At 40.8% G+C, this 25,078-nt stretch overlaps 1 protein-coding gene across 1 annotated transcript in view; it reads right to left on the reverse strand.

The window, feature by feature from the left end:
* Nucleotides 1–18,221: 18,221 nt before the first annotated feature.
* COLEC12 (collectin subfamily member 12) overlaps nucleotides 18,222–25,078 on the reverse strand; it is a 100,507-nt gene continuing 93,650 nt past the window's right edge. The window contains exons 8-10 of the mRNA XM_034060757.1: nucleotides 24,740–24,849; nucleotides 22,905–23,050; nucleotides 18,222–21,714 (exon numbers count right to left, since the gene is read on the reverse strand). Coding sequence (XP_033916648.1) covers nucleotides 21,695–21,714; nucleotides 22,905–23,050; nucleotides 24,740–24,849 — 276 coding nt within the window. The 3' untranslated portion in view covers nucleotides 18,222–21,694. The remainder of the gene's footprint in view (nucleotides 21,715–22,904; nucleotides 23,051–24,739; nucleotides 24,850–25,078) is intronic.

Below are 25,078 nucleotides of genomic sequence, written 5' to 3' on the forward strand. Positions count from 1 at the left end.
TCAGGGTATGTGAGGAATCTTCACAGAGCTGACAGAAGAGTGGGAGCCATGAGACCCACATCCTCCTGAAGCAGCAGCTGGAGGCCAGGCAGGACACCCTTCTACATCTATACTAGCACTGGATGCCTGAATGGCATCCTTAAAAAGTAAGAGTGGGATTCTGTATATCTATGCTGAGCTTGGTCTTTAATGAGGAGAGGGAGGATTCACACTCATCTCTCAGGCATGAGTTCTCTCAGCTTAAAGCATCTGGATGAGGGCAGAGGAGGAATATGACCCTGCCAATGCCTCTTTCTCTGCATTTAGACAGCTGAGTTTAAGTGAGATGAATACTACCCCAGGTGACAGCTTTTTCCCTTTTTAGATCATACCAGCATATTAAGACAGCACAGGGTTTACCCTATGCAAAACACGTAGGAAATACGCACAGGAAATTTTGCTGAATATCATGGAAGATATTTTCCTGTGTCTCTTCCTACTTTTGCTGTCAGGAGAAGCTGAACCTGTGTTGATTTAAATACACTCATCCCATAACTCTTTCTTAGCCGAATCTCATGGTCAGCACCTGTCTTTTTCACACTGCTGTGATGTTCTCCTGGGAAGGCTGGAGGAAGTGTTTCTTACTTCTGTTGACCTCACTGTCCTCACCAGCGCATGAACAACTCGCAGAGGCCAGAGCACCATAACCAATATATTTGCCCACCTAGGTATGATACCATGCTCAAAACAGTAACAACATGTTACCCTAATGATGTTGAGAAAACTCCCAGTGGAGTGAGAACATTGCCTCTGAGTTTCTGAGGTACAAATGTCTTCTTTCTGTGCAGGCACATTATTTTCAGATGAGCTACAAATGGCTGTTTTTTGAGCAAGAACATTGCTTTCAGTTAAGTTACAAGTAGTCATTTTCTGTTTCAGGAAAGAGAAATATTGGCAATTTTTGTACTCTTCTTAGTCACTGAAATGGTCTGCACTGCAGATGCCTAGCTGACCAATTGCTTTTTTCTCCTCTTGACTCTCTTTTTTAGAAGTCATTTATCTTTTAAATCACTAGGAGAGTGCAAGGGATTCAGCTTGGTATCGAAGCCCTCCTTATTGTGGAGCCTGCTCTTTCCAGCACTGTAACCTGAGGCTTTTGGCCAGTTGTGGTTTCTGAAGTATGACGAGTTCAGGCACCCTCCTGCCCATCTTTGGCTCTTCACATGAGAATTTCAGCAGTTGTTGTCTGCTATTGTCTCTTAATCCCTGAGGGCAACATGTTCAGCTGGGGTGTCCTCGAGTTATGGCATGCAGTTCTCCAGTACATACTTTGATTTCTTTTCACAGGTTAAGAGCAGGAGTCCTTTCCTGCATCCAGCTTTGCTGGCTGGAGGCTCTGGCTTTTCTCCATCAGACCAGCAGGCTGGGATGAACCCTCACTGCCTTGCTGGCAGGGAGGATCACGCAGATGCTTTGGGTTGAGCTGGCTGTGTCAGCAATGTAGCTCACCCATGCCTTCTCACAGTCTGTGCAAGCTCAGCTGTTTATATCTGCATTGCTGATGTGGGGTTAAATGCACATTTTCAGGGGAAGGTGTAGGAGGCAGTAGAAAACCATTTAATCAGCAAAGTTGCTTGCAAGGGGAGGGTCTGACCAGAGCTGTTTGGGTGATAAAACAGTGGAACAGGTTGACCAGGGAGGTAGTAGATGCACCATCCCTGGAGACATTCAAGGCCAGGCTGGATGTGGTTCTGGGCAACCTGACCTAGTTGAAGATGTCCCTGCTCATTGAAGGGGAGTTGGGCTAAATGACCTTTGAAGTTCCCTTCCAACCCAAACTGATCTATGATGATTATATTTTGAGCATTAGAAAATGTCATTGCTAAGTTTTACCTTTTTTTGTTTGTTTGTTTAAGGTGAAGGACTGCCATGGCTTCAGCCTGTGTTTTAATTCAGAGAACAGAGAGAAAGCCAAGCCCCAGCATGATTTCCCAGGTCTCCTAAGAATGCTGTGTCTGGCCAAAAATCTCAGGTACTGCCAATGTTCATGGGTAAAAAAAACCTCAAACATCCTGTTCATATGGGAAAAGGCAAATAATATTACGATCAAATTTATTGTTATTATTAAAAGAAATATTTAAAATGTATGAAATAGGTTTTTCTATGTGGTGTGGCTGTAGTTAGTTTTTGTACCGGAAGAGGGAAGTGTTTGCCCAGAAAATGCAGAACGAGTGCAGAGCGAGGGGACTGCTTCGTCTGCGCTTGGACGGCTGGCGCCTATGCTGCTCTGCTAAGGGGGAGCTGGGGGCATGCCGCCAGCCGGAGTTTGTCACTTCATCTGTAATAGAAACCAGTGTTTGATACAGCCTAAACAATGCAGAGTATGTCAGAGAGGCTGAGGGAGCTGGGTCTCTAGTTTGAAGGAGACTGAGGGGTGACCTCATCAATATTTACAAATATGTAAAGGGTGGGTATCAGGACGATGGAGCTAAGCTTTTTTCAGTGATATCCAGTGATAGGACAAGGGGCAATGGGTGTAAACTGGAGCATAGGAGGTTCCACGTTAACATCAGGAAGAACTTCCTTACTGTAAGAGTGACAGAGCACTGGAACAGGTTGCCCAGGGAGGTTGTGGATTCTCCTACATTGGAGATATTCAAGGCCTGCCCGGACAAGTTCCTGTGTGATGTACTCTAGGTTACCCTGCTTTTGCAGGGGGGTTGGACTAGATGATCTTTCGAGGTCCCTTCCAACCCTTGGGATTCTGTGAGCCATGCCAATTCATTTCAGATCACGGGGAAGGGGTCTTCATGAAGTTGAAAACAGGCTCCACATGATCTATTGTTTTGAATGAGTCACCTGCATATACTATGAGACATGCTGGGTATTCATTCAAGCTTGGAAGAAAGTTTACTTGTGGGTTTCTTTTTTTTACAAGGCTTTTTCACTAGTTCTCTTATTTTGATAAACCATAGTAACATCTGAATGAAGGGCCATTCTAAATAAATAATATGAAATTATTCTAGCCCCACCTCTTGCTATACAAAAGAAAAAGAGAGGAGAGCTCTCTGAATAGGTAAAAATAAGCTTTTAAACTTTTACAAAGATAGCAGAAAGTCAATTACAAGTCTCCTAAGCAGATACTGCCAAAGTCATGGAGTCTTTTCTAGAATAGATATACCTTAAGCCAAGACTGATGTTGTACGTGAAGAGAAGATAGCCAGCATGCTGAAAAGCAGTATAATGTACCTGTTAGTGAGTATAGCATAAATTAAATCTTTCTTCTTCTTGGGGTAATAGATAAAGAAGAAAACCATTGTTACCACTGTGATTTAATAGCATTTTATAGCCACCTCTTGCTTGATACCAAGCTTTTTCTCTGTTTAGAATAGCATTTGTTATTTTCTTATAGATCTCATGCAGAGGAGGGATCAACACTGCTCTGTTAGTGCTCATACTGGGATATTGTTAATGAGTCTAGAAAGCTGGCTGCAGTGACTGAAGAAGTTAGCACCCCAGCAGTTGTGCACCTCTGGCAGACATTGCGATTCCTATAGCAGTGTCAGCAGCATGTCACTCCTGCTTGCCACTTGGTGTTGCCTCATTGCAAAATCTAACCATATTTCTTAAAGCTATCCTCATTAGCTATTTAATAGAGATGTCAAACTGAGCACTGAATTGGCAGACAAAAACTGATCTCTGTTTTGGGACTTGGAAACTCAGAGTACTAGTATGGTTTATCTGTAAGGCAGTAGATGCCATAGCTGTTCTGGATATGAAAAGGATTCAGTGTCCTAAATTAGTTAGCAATATATTAGAAAAGTACAGCATCAGTTAGGCTGTGCTTCTAGCATGTGCTAAGTAAGGGGGAGACAAACAAGATAATCTTTCTTTCGAACTGTTGTAAGCAAAATCAGGTTTCAGGCCAGATTTAAACACTATCACCAGCTGAAAGCTCAGATGGATGAAAGCAATTAACAACAGCAGTATCTCAGAACATCCTCGTACTCAGAGGTCAGTTGATAGAACAGAGATCGCATTACCTCATATCAAGAGTTTTTGAAGTTTGGATTACAAAAAAAAAAAAAAACAACTTCGCCTAAACCAGATGTTATCTTTTGGAATAAAATCCTGCTCCAAAACCAAATTGAGTTTCCATTTTAACTTCTGCTGTCATTCCTACAGAAAGGTGTACTCAGAACCTCCTATCTCTGATGGCAGTAGTACTTGATGCTTTGTTCTCCCTCCATAATTGCCCTCCTTTATGCTCAAGAGCCCTTCTTTTCAACCTTCTTCCTCCCTGGACAAGTTTGCACACCATTCAGTACGGAAGGACTGGCATGAAAGGTGGATAAATTGCCTTATTGGTTTGGTTTAAGTAGCTTACCTATTATTTCCAAACCAGTCATGGGAAGTTGCACAAGATACTTTCATCTTTTAAACGATGATGAACACAAGCTGTACTACCTTTGATACTTAATTTTTAGATGGCATTCTGCCAACCACTTCATTTTGCTACTGTGATACACATTTAATGTGTGGACTGATGAAGGAGAAACTAGATTAACACAAAAAGTAACCCCTCAGAAAAACTTAATTACATTTTTTTACAAAACATATAACAGAATCTTTCTTTTATTAGCATGTCACACTTCTCACAAGGGCAAACATACAACTTTTATGTTGTTAAATCTCATTATGATGTTCTGCTGCATTTAATACTTCTGTTTCTTCTTGATTTCCTGAATAAATTGCAGGGAAATATATACCATATGATCCCATTCTGCCATGCCAGTCAGAGCAGAAATATTTCACCAATATGTTTTGGTGGAATTTTTCAAATAAATACACTTTGTACATGTACCTAGAAAAGGCTCATTTACCTGGATTCACCTAGAAGACCATTTCACATGTTAATCTGAGAATGAGTGATTTTTCTAATCTTTATCTTTCACTATTACAGTTGTCCTGGAATGCTACCACTCTTCGCATAGATGGAGATATGGTCACAAATAACAGTGGCTAGTGGCTTTCATGATCAAGACCAGGGTTTTGACTTTAAAGTAGAATAAAAATGGGAGTCAGTGGAAACTGAGAGCATGGAGTATGCTCTTGCAGCATGCTGAAGACACTCACAGGGTGTTTCTGTCCAAACTAGAATCCATTGTCTCCATCTGTATTGAACCAAACTTTACTATTCTACGAAGAGCTGATGATCAAACAGCACACTGCAGCTATATACCTGCAATGGCTTCAAATCCAGGAGCTGAATGACTTTCTTTTCTGTCATTGATTCTATGTGGCGAGTTAGGAAAAAGGACTATTGTTTCAGCCTATGTCTAAAACTTTGCAGCATTTCTGTGTTTTGTCATCATTGTAATTACCAGCATGCACAATTTTTATATGCAAATATTGATATTCCACAGAAATAAAAGTCCGTGAAGTGTTTTCAAATAGTGTTATTTGCTGTCTTTAAGTGTCTCTTTTGTATTTGGCTAATTTATCATCAAGATCTGGGTATCTTGAGTTTGGGTATGAGTTTGCAGAAGTGGTTACCATATATTGTTGGTTTATCTCCATGCAGAGAACATGTGTCATTTCTGTTGCTGAAAGAATTTACTAAAGTTCCTATCTCTGTGCTACTAATACTACAAAAATCTGGTTTGGTTTGGGTTTTTTTTTTTGTTTTTGGTATGTCTTTTTTTGTTTTTTGTTTTTGTTTTTTCCCCAAAAGCAAGGTGTCTCACATCTGGGTGCTATTTGCAATAATCATGCTGTCAACAGCACCTTTCCTCAGTCAGTAATATATTTTGGATAATAACTTAATAACACTACTGGGAGTTCAGCAGAGGACTTGGATTAGTTGGACTTTTTTTAGCTAGAATTTCCTTGCAACATACCTCTCATTTTGAACATACTCTGATATGGAATCCCTTTAATTTTATACACCAGTGCTTTATAAAATGTCAGGCTTTGTTATTAAAGAATGCAGGAAGGCATTTTCTGGACCACATACCTATGTTTCTACACCACAGGTGCCCGGGATTACTTCTTTGCTTTCACATCTGCCATTGGTATGAATTCTGAAGTATGCTGTGGATTTGTGATTACACTGAATGAAAAATGATACCATTTTTGCAGATTGAGTTCCTGTAGATTGCACTACTAAAGCTTATTCCTTCCTTCTTGTCATCCTCTTTTTGACCTTCCTTGTCAATATTCAGGTAAAACACAGCTCTGTGCAAACAGCTTGAAATCTATTTCAAACACACACATAAAAAAACCCTATAAAAGCCAGTGGCAGAGGTAGGCAACTAATGCCAATCATAAGCTTTTGCAATGAGCTTTTCTTTGAGGGTGATTTTGAAGTAAGAGAACAAAGCTGCTCAGTGCTTCAGGCTTGGGATGGGATATAAGAAGACAGGAAAGTAAGAATCCCAGAAAGACATTGGCAAAGAGAGTGGGAGTTAGTAAGATGCAAGGAGGAGGCAGAGTCAGAGCCATAAAGACCTGGAGGATGAGCTTGGTCTCAATGGAGAGAGCAAGAAGGAACCCTTGGCAGATGAAAAGAGAAGGTGAAGGCAGGGAGAGCCCATCTTAGCTCAAACGTTCAGCTTCCTTTCCCTGAAATGGAAGAAATCCACCACACTGCAAATGCGTACCCTTTGGCTGCACAATAGCTCTGTGTTAGGGGCTTGGTTAATGAGGAAATGATCCCTAATCCCTAAGTTTAGTCCAGTCCACATAACTCCTCGCTGTCACATGTATAGGCAAAAGTAAAAGATCAACTCTCTTAGCTCAATCTTTAGAAATGGAACCCAGAAAAGCCCTGCTGAAGCTGTGGAGCAGCAAATCATCTAAAAATCTCCCCAAACCAAAGCAAACTATCTGGGTAAATTCTTTAGATCAGAAGTTGTTGCTCTGTCAGCTGCTGCATCTCTCCTGTACTTCAGCATAGGACAATTTAGGAAAGGGGATCCTCTAGCTTAGGTGTTGCCTCATCACTATGTCCTGATATTGTGTTGGTTTTCAGCAGCAAAGAATGAAGAAAAGAAAGAATGGAAAAATATAATTTTAAAAACTGTAGCATAAATTCAATTAAATATGTTAAAATTGGTAAGATCTACAGCTAACAATGTTAGTAAGATACACAAAAAAAACCCAACCCACCCATAGTGAGGGTCAATACAATTAGCAAACTGTGTGTCACATCTGGCTCACTTCACTATTATGTAATTTTCTACTTTCATATATATATAAATATATATATAAATATATATATAAATATAAATATATATATATATATAAAATAAGGTCTTCATACCCAAATGGAGGTTTGTAAAGTGTCTTGCACTTTGTGGATCTGTGTTTCACCTCAAACTGCTACTCTTCAAATGTTTCTATATCATCTGTGCATGGGGGTCTTATGTCACCACCTCAGACACACTGTGGGCTGCTGGAAACTGCTGACATACAGCAACTAATGACATTCTTCAAGAGCCAGAAGACAAACTGGAAAATCCAGCTGTGTCCATGTGTAAATACTAATGTATGTGTCAATGATAAACTTTGCTATCATGGCTTTCTTTTATACTTTATTCATACGGACTGAAACCTGAAACAATGTTGCTTTGGCTGCCTTTCAAAACATGAAAACTGAGCACATGTGAATTCATGAAATGGGAAATTAGTCACCCTTATTGCTTCAGAGAATCCAGTCATTTTTAAATCCCTGCAATGTCAGTATTCCCCCCTCCTCCCAAAACAGATTTTTTGTTCTGAACATTGTCTTAATGCAACTGTCTAACTACTAAACCACAGTTCACCTACTGAAGTATGGAAAAGCATCTGGAAGTATAGCTTGTTCAGTCAAAATGTCTGGACAGACTTGGAATCAGCACAGTGTTTACATTTTTGTCTGTTATCTAAAAGTGCTCACTGCTAGAAGCTGTCTTTTTCCAGGCAGCCTCACGTGTGATAGAGTAGTGGGAAAAATTAAAAATCATGAAGAAACCCACTTTCTTTAATACTGCAATTAGTAGCAAATCTAAATATGTTTACTCTCACATCACATGGATCCAGACATTATTTCCTTAGCTTTGCAAAGGCAAGCTGTTTCTCTATGTGAAAGAAAAGAGTGCAAGCTCAGAAGATGAAGTGTTACTGCCATGGTGCAACAAACCATGGTGGTGCAACCCAACTCCCCAGGCTCTATAATAATGACATGTGGCAAGCAGGTTGCTGAGACTCTGTTATGGGAAGCCTTCCCTGGTCTCCCAAAAGGTGAATCAGGCTAAGTGACAGCAATTGACCAAAGAGAACACTAATACCCACAATGACAAAATGGCTTTGGTCAATAGCAGAGTTCTCTGGCTCTGAGACTGCTCCAAAGATCTACCTAGTCATCGCTGGGAGAGTGGCAAACAGCCTGTTTTCCTTCAGTCCCTCCTAGTTGAAGAGCCTTGAAGCTAGGCTCTGGAGCACCACTCCTACAAAAGACACGTGAATGGCAGGGTCAGAGGTATTGAGAGGAAGGAAGATAGGAGATAATTTGTACCTCCTGGTTTGTATTCACTTGTATCTGTCATAACTAGTTCTGTTCCTTCAGTGAAGCCCAGATCCTGGTTGCTTTTGAAGCCTTGGTGAGGAGCACAGGCTTCCTGACCACTTCTGATAAAACCAATGGCAATTCAGGTTTCAGGTGAGATGAGTGATGCTGCAGTGGTGTGGTGTCCTCAAGGGAGCCTAAGGCAAATTGCTTCTCTCTTACGAACTCAGTTGCATACCATAAATTAGGTGGGATGGATCTAAATGACAGGGATAACTTAATGATCTCCACTATTTCTCTCTTGCTGTGTCTATAACTGGTAAGTGGAACAGACCAGCTTACTGGATGATTTTCATTCATTGCACACACACTGGCTTCCTTCAGGCTGCAGCCTAGGAATAGTGGCTAAATTGACTTGTTCAAGATAATCTCAGATCTGCTTTTCCAGATGGCTGCTTGCTTTTGATGCTTCTTACAAAACTGAAGAGGAATCTGATCAGCCTACTCACTTTTTTTGGGACTTAGTCATGGTCTTGAGACAGAGAATTGCTTATGAAAACTGATAGCAAGCTCCATGTATTGAGAGATATATATGTAACACTGTAGTACCTTGATTGTCACTCTGATTCCTCTCCTTGATTAGGTGGTTCCCCAGACTCACGAATCTGGATTTTTCATGCATTTATAATTGTATTATTCACAATTTCACTTTCCTCACAGCATTTAATATTGGCTTCTTATTTTCTTTAATAATGAGACTTAAATTCTCTAACTATTCCAATATTTCGGCATAGTTACTAGCCACTAGATTCTTTTATTGTTGAGGAATTTCACAATTGTGTGATTGAAATAACAGTGTATGTATGGCAGCATAAGAAGCTCTGAGCCACTGAGTTATGGTTTTGGATTTTAAAACTAGTCATTTGAGTTTGTGCTCAGGGCTGTGATAGCAACAGATTCGTAAGAGCAATACAGGGACAAGGTTTCACTAGGTCACTGTTAATAATACAGCCTGCTGAAGGTTTTGCTTTACTCAAAAATAGGTTGAGAAAGCCAAAAAGTTAAAGCCTGCAAAGTCTGAAGCAAACCAGCAAACATTTAAGTACTCTCTGAAGCATCTTTCCCCAAAGAAAAATTCCTAGACAAGTTCCTGTGTTTTGCTGGACCTGGGAGCCTAAGGACAGCATCAGCCTAAGGACAGCATCTGCTACCACATGAGAGTTCCTGGCTCCTGGGGGAAGAACAAACTGGGGGAGGCGGGGGGACAGTGGAGAAGGGAAGGGAGCCACGATGACATGACTGGAAGTAGTTTCACTTTCTTTACTTGCTCTTGACTCTAACTGCCAGTTCAAATGACTTTGTGGACCATTTTCTCCTTGTTTTCAAGTTGTTTTTCCTCACTTCAGAGCAGGTAAGAGAAGAAAATGGGGAACACCTTACATGGAGAAATATATGCAAAGAGCTGCCAAAGACCATCAGTCCACTGGAAAAACGTGTACTGAGATACATATATTTCCCCCTAATTTCTTTAGGGTAGCATTAGTAATCTGAGGTGCCCCTGTGCTTCACAGGAACAGGTATGCTCAGATAACAGTTATTTCTAGCCTGAAGATAAAATATCAAAATGATAAAAATGACTACAACTTTCTATCAGTCACATCTCTTCTTGTTAAATATAACTTACCTGCTTAAATTTCACATGCAAATTACTTCTCTGGGGTATCCAAGGGAACAGTAATAATTTACCAGAGTATTCACCTGAAAGTTCCTAAGATTATTTAGCTACCTATTAGACTCTAGATAGAATAAATATAGGCATGGGGAGGGGAGAATTTCTTTAAAATCCAGGCCTGGAAGAGTAATTTATGTTGCAGCAGCAGTCAGCAGGGCCACCCTCTTACTGCAGCTCTGGACTTAAAAATGTTTTAAAACCTCTGTTTTAAAACCTTTCTTCACATGAGAAAAGTATAAATCAGGGAGGGAGGCATTGCAAGAAAGGCCACCTGAAGCAGAGCAAACGGTACACGCAAATCTTACCCCAGCTTTTTGAGCAGGCAGCTTTGGTTTGGGAGGACTCAAGAGGTGAGGAGATCATCCTTCCTGGAGTAGCAGTGATGCTCTCTGCAGCTAGTTAGTTGTATCTCTCTACTCCTGTGCCCCTCTCTTCACGGGTATATGCTGGTAGGCCCTGCCTTAGTTCTACAGTATAAATAGCAATAATAGAGGCTTATGACTTTCTCTATAGATAGCATAACATTTTTGCTACTTTTGCAAAAGAAGTAGGGTCAATATCAAAGAGTCTTTCTAACTGCAGCCTCATAACTTCTGTCTATGCACTCAGTATAGGTTGTTGTGTTTGGTTGTGGGGTTTTTTATTTGTTTGGGTTTTATTTTTATTCATTGCCTTATTTAAGGAGAAGGTTTAATTGGTCTGTGCAGCTGCTATCTGGTAAATGAGGCAAAGGGTAGTTTGAATTAGTTGATTACAAATACCTGGCAAACTCGTGAAATTTTCAGAAAGCCAACTTTCTCCAAGTGTTTTGCATATGTTCCTGTGTAAGTACTTACAAAACCTTCCTTTGCTTGGCACATTTCTTCAGCATCTGTAGTGAATAGTTGGAGGAACTGGGGTGAAGAGTCATTTAGACTTTGATCAATGGGCTCAGTGATCTGTTTAAAGCCAAGCACAAATTTAAGTGATTTACCACACTGGGCCTTCAAGTCTTTGCCAAGTGTCATCCAGAAAGTTGATTCTAGTGGCTGTATCTCCTACAGCTCCACCAGGCTCAGGCTTAAATTATGATAGCAAATTGTTAATTTAGTGAGAAAAAATCTGCTAAACTGGGAAGAAAAAATGACTGGGTTTGGGATAGACTGTTGCACATGGAAATCTTGTGTGACAGCAGTATGAGATGGGGCCCAGCCTGGTCTGCTCCCTAGGAGAAAGGACCCTAGGGACTGTGTTTGCTGAGAATCTGTGAAGTAGAGGGATGGATGTCTTCTGGGTAAATCCTCTTTTGTCAGGCTGTAGAGTTTTTAAAATAAGAGGCAAATTTCACCTGCTTTCCTGAGAGGTGAAAAACATTAAGATATCTCTAGCTTCTGTTGCCTAAACCACAATGGCATTCAGTAATTACTTATTAGGCATGGGACAGTCTATTTTAAAATTGATACTTTGTTTCATTAAGGCATATGCTACAAGCAAATGTAAGGTTGTTCTGCACAACTTGGAAGGAAGTAAAAAGTAAATGTCATTGAGCAGGATAGAATAAGCCAATATTCTTGGCAACTTTTATTTCCTGGGGCAGCCAGGGCTATCGGCCCTACAACGTGATATGCAAACCCCAGAGTGGCCATGCTGCCTTCAGCTAGCTCAAACTGAATTAGCCCTAAAAATGCCCTTAAATGCCACAGTGCCTTTAGCTCTTTGAATGTGATTCTTGCTTGTTCAGGAAGCATAGTCCTCACTGTTAGTTTGGTTAATCAAGAAAGGATGGTGTAGGAGTCAATTTGTTGTGTATAAGTCTGGGTGCCATTCCTTCCACATACATCCCTTTAGTTACAATGGTAACAGGGTCTCTCAATTTTCAAGTGAATTAATATAGTTCTTAATTCCCCCTTCTTTCTTCTTCCTCAGAGGAAGAAAGGAGCTTTCCCTGCTCACCCCATAGCACCTTTTAAGAGTCTAGAGCACATCTTACCACTGTAATTTTTCTTGTACTGCTGCATGATGACACTCAGAGGCACTTGCAACTACAGTATAAACACTACTGAAAACAACTCCATTAAATTCAAGAGCTGAAGTTAAGTGTTACACTCATGGCAATGCTCTTCTCTATTATTCCTTCCCTCTCTGGTTGGTATGTAAATGACATAATTTGGCCTGCTATAATAATTGCCAATTTGAAAATCCTTTAGCTGATGTTTTAATTAATTTTTTTTCAAGTGCACACTGTTCATGCTCTAGAATTTAATCTATTTATGCTATTATACTCTTATTATTATATGAACCGAGCTAAATCAGGCCAAGGATGTCTGTGGTGCTGCGTGGCATTAGTGATGTATTTGCCAAGCACTCTCTGATGTCACCTAACCACAAGTACTGGATGCTGAGATGGCCATGTATAATACACCCTGAGACCACATCCTGAGCACTAATCACCTATGAGTAGTTCCTGAATAAGTCCCTTGCCCTGCGAGTTTGTGTCCTCAGGCAGAGGTCTCTTTTGCAATTAAAGCAATGGGTCTGATTCTGCCCTCCAACAGGCATTACACTTTGTGACGCTCCGAATGTGTCATCTTGTGTGAAGGACAAACACTTGCTGTGTGCCTCTTTCCAATGCCTGTATAGCCCTGATCATGTTGACAATGAATAATATATTTTCTCTAAGTTGTACTTGTCACGTATTTTGGCTAATTCTAGTGTCTGGGTTTCTTTTTCAGCCAAACTTCAGAACCTTCACATGGTTTCTTCATCTTTCTTTTAATGTGTTTAAAAATTAGGGATGAATCTTGCGATCTGCTTTATGTACATCGGGAAACAGCTGACTCAGTGCTGTCCAGGGTCTTTGGGCATGGAAACATCTCTGGCTGCAGCATCAGCCATGGTGGGGGGGATCCCCACAACAGCTGTGGTGCAAGAGCCATGCGCTTCTCAGCCAGTAGTTAAAACTGTCAAAACAAGGCTTGCTTCAGCTCTGTGAAGCTTGTTCTTGGCTCTTCACATGGAAGGACTGTCATCCCTCATCCCTTACCCATGGCGTGAAGAGCACAGGGCCCAGAGCGTGGCCAAACTGCTGTGGGAGTCAGCTCCAGATGGGTTTGCGCAGCCCGTTACATGGTGTACGCTCTTTTCCATTCTCTCTCTCTGCTTGGAAAGAGAGCCATGTTCCTGGCTTTTTCGCATCGTTTCACAGCCATATATTTGTACAGGGTTTTTACCCTGGCTAGTGTGATTACAAAGGAAATAGTGCAGTAGCCCCTCAAATCAAGGGAAAAGAGAAGATCAAAACACACATCAGACTCCTTAGCTGGCGTGCCAACTACCACAATATTGGGGAAAATGCAGTGTGTGAGATTTTCTTGCATGTGAAAATGAAGGGAAGAGACATGAAAATATATACCACCACGTCCTCTAAAAATGTGTACCTACAGGGTTGAAGCAACCATGAGTGATGCTGTGCAGATGGTTTTTCTCTTGCCAGGGAGAAGTGTAGTGGGGCCAGAGTCTTTTAATCTGTCATATGTATAACCTAAGATTTGCAGTTGGAATCAGACTTGAAAATGTAAATGGATTTTCAATTGCAGAGTCTGTTCCATCATAATGGCTTTCATTCAAGGCTTTGTCTGGATAGAACAACAGCTGTTCTGCCTGTGTTTTTTCATGTTTTATTCTATTTTTAGACTTTTCTCATATGTAAAATGCCAGGAGATGGACAGACTGGGAGACATCATGGTGATGTCCGCTAAATAAATAAAGTGCTCCCTGTGATACCTCAATGAAGCTACATTTAAAAGGTATTTTTCCATCTCTAACATTGCAAAACCAGAAGGAGAGAGCTGATTTCAGGTAGTGAAGAGCTCTGACGTGGAATTTTGACCACCTTCCTACCCCTAAAACGGCTAATCTGGATAAAACAGGACACAGAGCTCTGATCTTACTTTGAAATTAGCATTTTGCTTGAAATCACCAGCTGGTGATTGTTGCGAGTCCCCTGAAGCCTCCAAGTTTTGCCTCTTAAAAATTAGGGAAAGTCAATGGTCACTCATTTTAATATGCCACCTTTAAAACCACCTCAAGCACTTAGGTATTTGAAATTGAACTGTCTCTGGTGTTCAAATTCAACAATTGTCTATCTGTTTGTTTAAGCTAAGCAACCTTTTTGTTTCAGTAATTCCTCTTTCTCCACATCTGTACGTTTCTTCTGCTGTTTGTTATGCTTTTTAAAGATGCATGTTTGACTTTTCATAAAGTACACCTGTTCAAATGCAGATATCAACAGAAGTTTAGTACAGAAATAGGAGTTACAAGTCCAGATACTGCTGTGGATCTGTTTCCCACAGCAGACATTGTTTTGTTGCTTGGAGACCTGCTGTATGTTCTTGCTTTAATCTGCCTTCCAAAGCTGAGCTCTGTGCTTCTGATACAGCTGGAAAACTAGCAAATAGTCTGTGTTTCAAAACTTGTGTAGGAGGAAAAGGACATGTAGGAAAAACCTACCAAACACCAAAACAAAAGCTCCAACCCAACTCCTTTGAGAGCTGGAGCCACCAGGAATTTTTGTTTGTGCTGGGAAAGTAATACATAACTTCAGGCACCAACTGAATGACATGCTTCTCATGCAAGGCAGGAATGCATTCTTTTCACAATTGAGAACAGGAATTATGAGAACCACGACAGAGCCCTGTTATGCTGTTTCTGAGAAGAGAGCTCCTCTGTGGTTGATCTTACTAGAAACCACAATGAGAACATCAGGGTTCATTTTCCTCCGATCTTACTAGAAACCACAAAGAGAACATCAGGGTTCATTTTCCTCCCAAGTCATTCTTCGTCTGTTTCTCTCCTCCCTATCTGTCCCTTTCTCTTTCTTTTATTATTTTTTTCTCTTTCTGTCCTCAACTCATCTCTCTTTCTGTCTCATCTTTTCTCTCTTATCTTCGAAACACTGCAGGCCTGCCTGCAGGGTTGCCCCTGTCCATCAGAAGATAGAGCAGTGACAAGACTGTACCTGTGGTGAAGTTTGCTTCCACAAGCAGATAGCACTAAGCTGTATGCTGTTCAAATATCAATTCATGCTGTTCTCACAGGCATTAATCCAGGAACACTGTTTGCCTGATACAGTGGGATACTGCAATGCCAAAGGATAGTTTTTTGGATTTCCATTTCCAGGCTTTTATTCTGACATAGAAAAAAAAGTGGACAAAAATACATTGTTGCCATTCAGAAAAATAACTCATCATCTGTTTTACATGAGTGCTGGTAATGGAGATGGAATTAAGGAAATGTCATCTTTGCAATATGCCCAGACTTCTGAATGAGAGGGATTCCCAAACAAGCGTCTTCCAAAGTCACATTTCAGACTTGCGTTTCCATCAGCAGGACCTCTGGCAAGGCTGGCAGGAGTATGATTGCAAACATGGGGAGTTTGGAAGCAGCTCTGGGAGTGTGCAACCACACTGATGCCTGATCCATGGATTTGTGCCTTGGCAAAACAGATCAGAAAAAGTGGAAGTGACATGCTAATCTCTGAATCAGAGGTTTTAATCTCTTGAAGAGCAAAGGTCTAAGTCTGATCTGCATTTAGATTCTGCTCTGGTGTAAAGCCAGAATAAGTGTGCTTAAGCTCAGACCTACAGACTAGTTTTTCAAATGTGTTATAAAACATAGTATTACCTTACAAAAAGCCAAGCTCTTGTAACCTACTCAAATTCAGCAGCAAACCATCCTCTACATGTATTTTGTTGCTCCCTGTCCTCCAGCAGTACTAACAAGAGAAGAGTATGGAAACTTCCACCATTCAAAGAAGCCCAGCATGTCCTCATATAATCCCTTGTGGGGCTGGACAGTGGGACCAGAGCCAGGCTCTGTCGTCAGGGCTCCCCAGCTTGTTAGAGGGATGTGTTTGTTCCCAACCATTCCTTATGTCTCAAGATGAATGGCTCCACTGACCACCACAATTGCTTGATGGTCCCAGAAGAGATGCTATTTAAGCTAAAGGACAGCACTTGGAATGAGAAAAAATGTATCTAAATGGGCCATAATTACTTTCATGCTGGTTATTAAAAGAAGGTTCATAATAAAGTTTCGGAGGATCAGCCAAAATGATTAAAGGGGAATCTAATTATTTTTAAAGTAGACCTTGGTTCAATTTTTGGAAGATTTATTGAAGCTGGGCTGCAGGGGAGTCAGTAGTCTCAGCAGTCCTTGAACCTCCTTCCTCTGGGATCAAGGGGTCTCTTGGTAATTTAGTGTCATCTGTTAACTCTAACCCACGCAAGACATTGCTCTCTACTGGGCTGATGTTGCTGTCCTGTAATGACACTGAACTCTACTCTCCAAAACAGCAGCAGAAATGGCCACCCCCCACAGTGATGTGGGAGAGACACCATTCTGTTTAATTGAGCATTAAAAAGTCCACTCTGTTCACTTCGGTGTATGAAAACTAATTTTCTTTATGCCAATACTGGTTATGCTGGGAAAAAAAAAATCGGTAAAAATCACCTCCCCAACGTATGAAAGCAAAATCCCCAAAACTGGGACATCAAAATTAATCATATTCTTGAAAATCTTTTTCCTCCAGTCACAAAATCAGACTGGCAACACTTACATGACTCTGAGAAGCCCTTTTGGTAAGAAAATCCTCACAGCATTCAAGATCATGTGTAAAAAGAGCATTATTTGCTTCATTATTTGCTTTTATTCTAGTATAAAAAAAGAATAAAAATGTCTACACACATTTTGGAGTGTTACACTGAGTTTATTTTGAAAAAGAAATCAAAGAATGTTTTTTTCATCTCTGAGCCAGATGGAAAGAAAAAACAAACGTATTTCAGCCTCAGAGAGAAAACACATCAGAACTTCCAAAAGTTATTTTTGCCAAGATTTTTTGTTTTGTTTTATTTTTGTTTTGGTTGGTTTTGTTATTTATTTCACTAAACAGCATGGAGAAAACAAGATGAAGATGGTGAGTGAACAAATAGGCTCTGGTTTTAGGTAGGTCTGGTTTCTGGGAAACAAGTGCTCTGTAAGTCACTATGCTTTCCCATCTATAGATACCCGAACTACCTCTTGAGGGAGTATGGGTAAACAAAGCCTCCTCCTCACTTCTGCCCACACCCTGGGAGCAGAGGTGTGTCCCAGTGCGCGAAGAGCATCAGCAGCACAGGGCCTGCTCCAGGGACAGCAAGTATCTCCAGGTTGCACAGAACACCCACAGAAGTGAGTGGTGAGAAAGCAAAGCGAGTCTGGAGGCTGGGTCTGGAGACATTTTGCTCCCTTTGGATGCTACATCTGTGTGAACTGCTGCTGTGCTTTTAATGAAGGAAGCTGCACTGGGGAAAAGTGGTTTTGTTTTCTCACACATGAATCAACTTGGCCACCTTTCCCTTACTTGCTGCAGAGCAGTTTCCTCCGACCAGCTCCTTGCCTTGCCAGTGATCAGAAACCAACTCCTGCTACTTGCTAAAAACAGGGCAGCTACTTGCCAGGAACAGAAAATTAAAAGAGGAGGCCAGCCATCTGAGAAAGCGAAAAATAGCAAGATCAGATTAGCCATTATAAACAACCAAATTAAGGTAGCTGCAATAATGGCTAACCTAGGAATTGATCCTGCTCTACTCAAGACATTCTTCACTTGGGGGCCCATCTGCAGTGCTTTGCATGCTAGAACAGTGAACTGCAACAGGGAATTCTTGGTACTTAAGACCTTCTCAAAGGTCTTGCACAGCTCAGACCAAGTTTCTAGCACCTAGGTGCTGCAAAAACAATGCCCCAAACCTGCTATTAAGGGATAAAATAGCACAGTCATGCTTCAAACAGGATGGTGTGAGAAGGAAGGCCTTAATGAAAATAATTCTCATCAGTTTGACTTCTAATACCTACAAATAAATGCTTGTGGCTGCACATCTCTCTGAACTCCACATCTCTCCTGGTTACATAAACATGCACAGAGTAAACAACATTAAATTCCATGTCTCCACTTTCTGCTTCCTTTATTGAAACGTTTGCACATATTATTTATAAACATCAAAGGGGATGAAAGTTTGAGATTTATAAGCTCTAATCAGCTGAAGGTGTTTCCAAATAAATTAATGAAGCAAGTCAGAAATGACATTAAGAAATCCAGCACTGGATGTAAATCACAGTGACTTTGCACCCTGTCTGCCTTCCCCTCCCCTTCTTGCAACAGTCCCAGTGCTTGGCAGGGTATATGAAATTGCATTTAATTTGATGTAAAACAAGAAAAAGGACGATGGAAATATGTACTCAGAATGCCAAGTTACAGCATTTGTGCATAAGAAAGAAAGCCAAAACTTGAGCTGGGACAAAATAATTTCCTATAACTTAAAACTTTCCATACAACCTGTGTTATCGCTCAGACCATACAGAAAGTGGATTTAATGGGGATGTTTCCCAGGCCCCTTTCTGGTGTCTTGTTTGCATCTCTGAGAATCTCTCCTTTGTGTGGCAGGTTCTTGAAGCTGTCTTAACACTCTCCCAGTCCTCCCAATGATTTCAATCTTTGTTGCCATTTGATACCTCTGTTTCCCTCCTGCAGGAATACTGCGTCAGAAGGATGGTCTGTCTCAGCCCACCTGGCTGCTCAAGCCAGATTCTAAGGATGACTGGGCACTCCAGACATGCAACTACAGCATTGCTTTCCAGCCAACTCTACAGCTACACTCTTTGCTTCAAATGTGTGAACAGAGAGCTTGAGCAGAGGCACATGTTTCTCAGTTAAAGGTGAATAATTAGAACATTATTATAGATAGTTACAATACAGCACTGAAATTCACTTTGAAATTAATATTTAATTCATAAACATGTTGCACCTTTAAACTGTCTTGGTTCAGTGGTTGCTTCCCAACTACCCATAGTTTAGCATAGCTGCTGTGCTAGTTTCCAACTGATTAAGAAGGTTTCACTGATCAATGGCCATTCTGTAACCTTATGCAGCCATAAGTACAGGTATAGCTGTTGATCACTGTTGTGCAGAAAACCTCTTTAGAGGGACTGGAGAATGTTAGATGATTCTTGAACCATCTCAATATGCACCATCAACTGCTGTTGCTGAAGGAACAGACAAATGAAATGGCAAAGAAGCAATATAGCTGGGGCTTACACAGAGGTTTCTCATTAACTTCTTTTGTCGACAGAAGTCTATCCCATCAGTAAAAACCAGGAAGAAGGTAATTTAACATAGCAGATGGTCAGAATGGACTTATTTCACCTAAGTAAGCCAACACTCAGAACAAAAGTAGCAGTGCTTCTAATTCAGTGTATCTCTGCAAAGCTGCACTCACCAGGGTGTGCGAAGCTCTCTGGCCATGCAAAGTATTAGTACCTTGTTCCCCAAAAAGCAGTTCAACATTATCTCCACAGACACTGTGTATAAATATTTAAACATTACAGTGCGTATATACACACAACTAGGTACAGCATGACAGGATGTATAGCAGAATCACGTTGCTCTAAGACTTGATGTAAAAGCCAACAGAGAAGTCTCAGGAAATTCAGAATGTCTGAAGAAAAGCCCTACCTCCAAGATGGTGACACATGGTTTCTGCAGCTGTGACACACAGATCTTTCACTTTTAGTTAAACATATGCAATTTTCATGTTGTTCCTGTCTAATAGCTAATGGACAGATCCCCCAAATGTAACATGTTATTTTCTTTAATAAAAATATGGATAAAATTAAAAAGCCAAATGAACAGTGGAGGGAGTATGGAATGTAGGAAAGCAACAGTCTGTAATTGGTTGGTCTTAGGAGCAGTATTTGAAAATCAGAAGTAAAAAATCTTATCTCTTTCCAACAGAGCTGGCGTATTTCAACAAACTTATCTGCATTCAGCCAAGGTAAACGGCAGGTCAGGAGGCAATGGAAAAACAACTCTCCTTCCCAAGAAGCCAAAACAACTTCCTTTGTGATATAGAGTTTGGCCATGTAAAGAGTATAAAAACTGGGAACCAAAACCAAGGTTTCTACTAATGAACTGGTTCCTAATATTTTTTTTTAGTTCCTGATAAGCTGCATGGGACCTCATGGGACCATGGTGGAAACTGGCTGGGTAATGATATCATCCCATTAGCCACACTGCTTTCTGTTTTGCAGTGTATTTTATTGTCTACTTTGTTTGGGAGAGAAGTAGTGGCCCAGAAAACAGAGAGATTGATTTACAAAGCACTTTGGAGAAGCTGATTAGACTTTCCCGAGTACGGCATGTTTTTCTTACTACATTTTGGAATCTGTCTTAAAAAGAAACATATTTCAGCATGTGCAGCTCCTTTGATTGTTTTCATCAAATCCTTCACCTGGGCTTGACTTGCAATATGGGTAGCACCTACTGGGGTGCTATCAGTGTATCCCTCCCTCAGTATCCCTCCCTGAGTGCCCTCCCTCATGAGAAGGGAGAAGGAATTAAAACATTTCAAAATCATTCTGAAGAGCTGGTGATGTACTTCAGTGGCATTTTCTCATGAGTAGATGGAAGGCAGGAAGGCAAGACGGCCGGTAGGTAGGAAAGCAGGCAGACAGGAAAGAAGACAGGCAGGCAGGATGGAAAACCTTTTATTACCATGGTCTTTGCATATTACCCCAATGGAACACTGGCTGTGATCAGAGCTATAATGAGTATCTAGTTCTTAGTCAACTTAATTGTTACACATGCAGATTAGACTGCATATAATACGGAAAACACTACCTAAAATCTGCTTTAAAAGTTATTTAACCAGAACAAATCATCTGGGAAAGTACAAATATTTTTAAATGGAAAAATATTTCTCTATAGCTGAGCTAGGCCTGATAGCAAACCAGCAAAAAAATTAATGAATTATTAGTACCTTTATTGTTTTCTTTGGCCCCTGTGCACTATATTTGTAAAAAAAGTCAGTAAAAAAGAGAACAATTGTAAAAAGCAAATATTTTGTACAAAAATACAAAGTTTTAAAAGCTCTTAAAAGTATATTCCATATTATTGATAAGAGTTGGACTATATATATATATTTATATAAAATCTATATATTCGTGTATCTGTATAATTTTCCTACATTTGGGATTTAGCAAACGAAACATACTGTTTACACAGTTACTTTATACGTTTTTCTATATGAGTGACCAATAGTCTTATTCAGATTGATAGAATGTCTTTTCTTAGAAAACACAAGTTGCTTATGTATGTGGCTACTGGGAAGAAAATCTGTAACAGAATTAGTCCAACGGTATTTCTTGATGCTGTGGGTTGAAAGGCCTTGAATAATTGCAGGATGCTGGAGAAGAGCTGCTGCTGAATTCCTTTATACATTTAATCCAGTTTTCAGTTCTTGCTTTTGTTTGTTTGGGGGTTTTTTCCCCTTTCAATTTTGGTAGGCAATGTTGCTCTCTCTCCCAGGATTTTCTTCTTTGAGTAAATTTCCATAATATGTAGATATCTGTTAAGTCACAGCCTGTTACACTCCAAATATTTGCCCTGCAGTGTGAGGGAAAAAAAAAAAGAAAAACAAAGAAAAAAAAACCCCATGTGAAGTTTAAGTGCATTTCCAAAAAGAAAACTTACAGAGATCAAGGTATGGACAAGTGGACTCATTCAGATCCTTTAAGTCCTGGAGGACAAATATTTGTAAACCATGAAGTTTTCCTAAACTAACAAATGTATGTAGGAAAACAAGAGCAAATTATATTACACGGTCTTTTGCTCTGGACATACAAACAGAGTTATACACACAAAAAACTTGTTCAGCACTTTGTTTTGGTTTGGTTTAGGGGAACATTTCAGTGGATGTGATTTAATTTTGGCTCTAGCTGACGTTTCTGTTTGCCTTCACTGAAATTCAACCTAGAGGCTTGCAACTGGAGCAGCTGGGCACCCTTGGCAAAGCAATGTTTAGACAGGTTGTATGGAAGAGATAATGTTTTAGGCAGAGCCCCACCATGAGCACAAATACCACTTAGCTCTGTGATGATGGGGCCAGGCTCTAAGCAGCCATGTGAACCATTTCACTTCTGCTGTTGCAGAAATGCCTGTGTAACCAGAAAGGAATGCCCTGTGGCAATCACCTGTGTGACTGCTGGGCCACATTGGCAGTTTGTAAGTCCTTCAGTCCAACTGCGACAGATGAATTACTTACAGCTTGTGGACCTGGCCTCTCAGCCCTGTGGGACATCTCCAAGTGGTGGGAAATTTAAGATCTCCTTAGCAGTCACCAAATGCCTCGTGTTGCACAAATTCTCAAAACAGAGTCTTTTTGGGGTTTTGAGGCTGGTCCCTGAGCCATCCTGAGGCCAGCTTTCCCTCTTGTGTGGCCACTGAGTCTATAAATACAGCTTGCTGTATGGTCAGGGTCTGGAGCATGTGCCAAATCATGCCTGAAATTTTAAGCATGTTTAATGTCTACAGGAGACAGTCAAGATGCAGAGCACGCCATGGCTACAGCCAGCTTGGAGGCTGCTTTTACCAAATGCAGTAAATCCAGCATCTGCATTGCACAGGGTATTAGAAAAGAGCATGCTGGACAAGATCTGAGTAGAAGTGCTCCACATGTGTTTCCCCCTCTTCCTCAAAAGACCCTGCCGTAGCATCTAGCCAGGATCTTCTGCTCTCTAGCTGCAGAAAATTTGCTGTGGGTATGGTGCAGTAATCAAACCAAGTGCCTTGCTTACCTTTGTCCATGTCTTTTTCACAAATGAAATTGTTAACGTCTTCACAGTAGAAGTCATTCCAGAGCCCAGCATAGATCAACCCAGCACAATCTTCTCCTGGCCCGTGCCCATGGCTCCAGTTATCAGGTTGCCCAGTTTTCCAGTTCCTTTCAACCAAAAAACAAGAGATATGATTGCACAACACAGCACACATGACATTTTTTCACGGCAAGAAATTAACAAAAACATCATGAGATCCGTTCTGAATGGGAAATACACACTGAAACAAACAATACATGACTCTTACTGAATATGAAAAACAGATGTATTACTAAGAAGGGAATCTATTTGGCCTCGGGCTGCCAAAGCTTACAGACCTAAAATTAGACTGATGAACTTTATTTTAGTTCCTGAATGTACATGCACATACAGTGGGAATGCTCCATGCTCCATGTATATTACTCCAAGCTTGCAAAGACTGCATGCCGCGTTCTTGCCGGCAGATGGGACTGAGAAGAACCCGCAGGGTCGTGAGTCTGCCAAGATGGCAGCATCCTGCCATCACTCACTACAAAGGAGCTCAGCTCTCTGACTGCCTCTTGGGAGGGACAGCAAAAATCCATGTGTTTTATGGGTAAGTGTATTTTTAGACTTACAAGGAAGGTACAAAGTATATACAGATATCCCCTTCGAGATCAATAGATTTGATGGTGAGACTTAACACAGTGTGTAAAAAACTTACACCAAGTGTTTCCTCATCCTGTTTTTGTTTAACAAGTGAGAAACACTTCCAGTCTTAGGACTTAAAAGCTCTATTTTCCTGCAGAAACAAGTTGTTGAAGGGAGCTTGTGACTGTTGGCTGATACGATCCATGCTCAGCTAAAAAACACGCCTGCCTGACACAGAGCATCTGACCAGGCACCTGGGAAGACACAGGGACTTCCAGAAGTAATGGAATATTGTGAAAATCAGTAACTGACAGCTCTGAGGTTATGACAGGGCACCTAAAACCACAGTGTAGTGGAAACCTATTGAAAACAGCAGCTTAAGTGGGATTCAGTCACAGTGCTGCCATAAAGAGAAAGAAAGATGAAAATCGGGAGGGAGAAAAAGGGAAAAATGTTACAGCTCATTGGAATTGCATCTGACTTTTTCCATGTTTCTCATCAAGATAAACACCAATGAGATCACAGCTAATCATTTCGTAACATGTGACTGACTGTAGCCTGTTTTTCTGGAGCACAGCATGCTCAGCCCTATAAACTCTTTAGTCCACTCCTCAGTATTAAGAATTTGGGTGGTTGTAATCTGTTCCATTTAGGAGAAATTAGGTGTAGCCCTAGGATTCCTGGAGAGCTGCCAATTCAGCTCTCAGCTGGCCAAAGCATAGACAACCTCATTTCATGCATTTTCCTTATGTTTAATGCTTTCCACTTGGATTTGGGCTTTATCTAAAGGCTGGTCATTTTTTATCAGAACGAGTGCTCTATTTATAGCCAGTTGTAATGCAAATAAGGAAAATTCAAACCAAGACAGCAAAACTGTCTGTCCTTTCCATCTCAACTTTGTAATAGAAGTCAGGAGCAAATGTTTTGGCAAGAAGCATTGTGCTGTGTAGTTACGTGATACTTTCATTCAACATTCAGTTTTCTTCCTGGCAGGGAAAGAAAGACTTGTGCATGGAGAAGGGAGAGAGAAAAAACGCAGTTCAGCAGTACCCTCAGTAACAAATTATTTCATTGGCATCCACAACCCCCTGGATCCATTGGATAATTTCTAGATGATGCTTTTAGAAGTGTCAGCAAGCATGGCAGCATCTGCAGAAAATAAACACCATTGTTTTTTATTTACGTACGTGTAAACTGGTAAGGATCCGTCCAGCCATCTCCATTCATTTTCCTTCTCTGAATCTGTTAGTCCAATCCAGAAGCTGCCTTTTCCAAAAATCTGTCTTTTTATCCATTGCTGTGGAAGAAAGATCTTGGTTCAGGACAAACACACACAACCATCTTTGGATAAGCTGCTCTAGATCCATGAGCATATTTGTTATGAGAACAGGAAGGGGCAGAAAAATTTCTCTAAGCTGAGGATACGTTTCAGGAGTCGGCCTTGAGACTCTGCACCCACATTAGAATCCACCACAGTGTCTGCATGTGAGGTAGAGAGAGCTAGGCATGAAAACTAGGTTGACGTA

Source organism: Melopsittacus undulatus, chromosome 1, assembly GCF_012275295.1.
Source record: "Melopsittacus undulatus isolate bMelUnd1 chromosome 1, bMelUnd1.mat.Z, whole genome shotgun sequence".
Lineage (NCBI taxonomy): Eukaryota > Metazoa > Chordata > Aves > Psittaciformes > Psittaculidae > Melopsittacus > Melopsittacus undulatus.